Genomic DNA, 3,755 nt, shown 5'->3' with positions numbered 1-3,755 from the left:
CTGTCAAAGTTATTTGCAGGAATAGGGAAAGTACAATATAATAAGAAATTTACTCTGTACCAAAAATTGCAATGGTATCCCAATTTTAAGAACTTAAGATTTTTGAATAAGCGATATGTCAAAAGAAAGTGCGTTTCTTATGGATTAAAATGAGGTATACAAAACTGTCAAAGTTATTTGCAGGAATAGGGAAAATACAATATACTAAGAAATTTATTCTGTACCAAAAATTGCAGTGATATCCCAATTTTACCAATTTTAGGAACTTAAGATTTTTGAATAAGCGATGTGCATTTCTTATGGATTAAAATGAGGTATAAAAACTGTCGTAGCTTGAAAACTGTCAAAGTTATTTGCAGGAATAGGGAAAATACAATATACTAAGAAATTTACTCTGTACCAAAATTTGCAATGATATCCCAATTTTAAGAACTTAAGATTTTTGAAGAAGCTATAAATCAAAAGAAAATAGGTATTTTATGGAATAAAATGAGGTATACACAACTGTCGTAGCTTGAAAACTGTCAAAGTTATTTTCAGGAATAGGGAAAATACAATATACTAAGAAATTTATTCTGTACCAATTTTAAGAACTTAAGATTTTTGAATAAGCGATATGTCAAAAGAAAGTGCGTTTCTTATGGATTAAAATGAGGTTTACAAAACTGTCGTAGCTTGAAAACTGTCAAAATTATTTGCAGGAATAGGGAAAATACAATATACTAAGAAATTTATTCTGTACCAAAAATTGCAATGATATCCCAATTTTACCAATTTTAAGAACTTAAGATTTTTGAATAAGCGATATGTCAAAAGAAAGTGCGTTTCTTATGGATTAAAATGAGGTATACAAAACTGTCGTAGCTTGAAAACTGTCAAAGTTATTTGCAGGAATAGGAAAAATACAATGTACTAAGAAATTTACTCTGTACCAAAAACTGCAATGATATCCCAATTTTAAGAACTTAAGATTTTTGAATAAGCGATATGTCAAAAGAAAGTGCGTTTCTTGTGGATTAAAATCAGGTATACAAAACTGTCGTAGCTTGAAAACTGTCAACGGTTTTTGCAGGAATAGGGAAAATACAATATACTAAGAAATTTACTCTGTAGCAAAATTTGCAATGATATCCCAATTTTAAGAACTTAAGATTTTTGAAGAAGCTTTAAATCAAAAGAAAGTGAATTTCTCATGGATTAAAATGAGGTATACAAAACTGTCGTAGCTTGAAAACTGTCAAAGTTATTTTCAGGAATAGGGAAAATACAAAATACTAAGAAATTTACTCTGTACAAAAAATTGCAATGATATCCCAATTTTAAGAACTTAAGATTTTTGAATAAGCGATATGTCAAAAGAAAGTGCGTTTCTTGTGGATTAAAATGAGGTATGCAAAACTGTCGTAGTTTGAAAACTGTCAAAATTATTTGCAGGAATAGGGAAAATACAATATACTAAGAAATTTATTCTGTACCAAAAATTGCAATGATATCTCAATTTTACCAATTTTAAGAACTTAAGATTTTTGTATAAGCGGTATGTCAAAAGAAAGTGCGTTTCTTATGGATTAAAATGAGTTATACAAAACTGCCGTAGCTCTAAAACTGTCAAAGTTATTTGCAGGAATAGGGAAAATACAATTTACTAAGAAATTTACTCTGTACCAAAAATTGCAATGATATCCCAGTGTTAAGAACTTAAGATTTTTGAAGAAGCGATATATCAAAGAAAAAAAAATGGGATAAAAATTATGGATTAAAATGAGGTATACTGTCATGTCGTAGCTTGAAAACTGTCAAAGTTATTTGCAGTAATAGGGAAAATACAATATACTAAGAAATTACTCTGTTCCAAAAATTGCAATCATATCCCAATTTTACCAATTTTAAGAACTTAAGATTTTTGAATAAGCGATATGTCAAAAGAAAGTGAATTTCTTATGGATTAAAATGAGGTATACAAAACTGTCGTAGCTTGAAAACTGTCAAAGTTATTTTCAGGAATAGGGAAATACAATATACTAAGAAATTTACTCTGTACAAAAAATTGCAATTGTTGAGAACTTGATTGTATTAACTCAAATTTTGGGTGTAACATTTTAGCTACCTACTTAGTATTATTATTTGTAACAACAAAACATAGAATGCAAATATATCTGTGTATCTACCAACAAATTTTTATCCCGCTAGTTGCGACACGTATATAAATACTATGTAAAAAAAATGAATTTTTTCGTACCACTTTTGCTTCATATATTAACAAGAAGTTTGTTACAAATTAAAAGTTATATTTTTTATACCTAACGTCGACTCGTGAGTTTTATTTTGTCATAGTATATTTAATAAAGTGTTATTTTGTCAAATTAAAAATATGGTTTTTTAATATCAAGATATAAAATTATTTGGAATTAAGTATCGCATTAAAGGGCAGAAAAAGGCTTTTGTCCACAACACGGTCCTTCGAACCGGATTATATAGTTCATCCGGAAGGTTTCATCATCAACAACTCAAGCAAAATAAGTCATGTCGTCAAAAGAGGAGCAAACTCCTCCACCGGGTGTTAACACTGGAGGGATAATTCACACAAAGGAGTTACAACGAAAGAATTATCTCAATAGAGTTTTAGAAGAAGTGCGTAACATATCGAATTACTCCACTCTATCAATTCATCAACTGGAGGTCAAACTTTCACTATTGGAGCGACAGTTGGAATCATTTGAAAAGGTTCAGGGCCACCTCGAATCGTTAGATGACTCACAATTTGAACAAAACCACCGACTAGTATTTGAGGATGCATATTTTAAACTTAAATCGGAGATTCTTAAGCGTTTATCTATGCATCAACTAAATTTTAGTGAACCCTCGATGAGTAGTACACATTTAACAACATTACAACACTCAACAAAACCTCAACTTCCAACTTTGCAATTGACAAAATTTAGTGGAAATTACAATGATTGGATTGAGTTTTATAATATGTTTGGTATTTTGGTTCACAATAACGCTGATTTATCACCAATATCTAAATTTCAGTACCTCCGGTCTTGTCTTACGGATAGCGCAGCCAGGCTAATCCAATCACTGGATATTACTCCAGAAAACTACAATAAGGCTTTGGATATTCTGAAATCGCGGTACGACAACAAAAGATTAATTTTTCAGTCTCACATGCAGAACATCTTTGCCATCAAGGAGCTTTCAAAACCGAAGGTAAACATTGTTAGAGAATTTATTGATTCCGTAAATGCCAATATTCGAGCTCTACAATCGATTGCTTCCGATAAACAAATTGCTGATGGAATTATATTATATTTGATAACATCTAAACTTGTTCCCGAAACTCAAGCTAAGTGGGAGGAAGAAATCTTTACTTTTACGTTGTAAAACTTTAGAAATAGCTTATAAAACAGAATCGGTAAGACCAAATGCTGCACCAATAAATTACAAACAAAAATCATTTCCTGCAAAAATTCGTCAAAATTCATCATTCGTCGTTTCAAATCAAACTACAAAGTGCTACTTCTGCAACACCACCCCCAGCCATATTGCTTTTCATTGTGATAAATTTATTGAAATGTCTACAGTGAAAAGATTTCGTGCAGTAAAACGTTTAAAATTATGTATTAATTGCTAAGGTTCTAACCATTTAGCCAACTCGTGTCCATCAACCAATAGATGTCAACTTTGCAACGGGTTACACCACACACTCTTACACAAGGAGCAAACACATCGGCAGTCATCAACCAGCGACAACA

At 30.9% G+C, this 3,755-nt stretch overlaps 1 protein-coding gene across 1 annotated transcript; it reads left to right on the top strand.

Annotated features, from left to right (window-relative positions):
• Window positions 1-2,523: 2,523 nt before the first annotated feature.
• LOC119615643 lies at window positions 2,524-3,384 on the top strand. The gene has a single exon (XM_037971652.1). The coding sequence runs from the start codon at window positions 2,524-2,526 to the stop codon at window positions 3,382-3,384; it is 861 nt and encodes a 286-aa protein (XP_037827580.1).
• The last annotated feature ends 371 nt before the right edge of the window (window positions 3,385-3,755 follow it).

Source organism: Lucilia sericata, unplaced genomic scaffold, assembly GCF_015586225.1.
Source record: "Lucilia sericata isolate MDLA Ls3-8-SP2 unplaced genomic scaffold, ASM1558622v1 Contig006552F_arrow, whole genome shotgun sequence".
NCBI lineage: Eukaryota > Metazoa > Arthropoda > Insecta > Diptera > Calliphoridae > Lucilia > Lucilia sericata.
The sequence above is the reverse complement of the archived record's forward strand: the minus strand, read 5'-3'. Positions and strand labels throughout refer to the sequence as shown.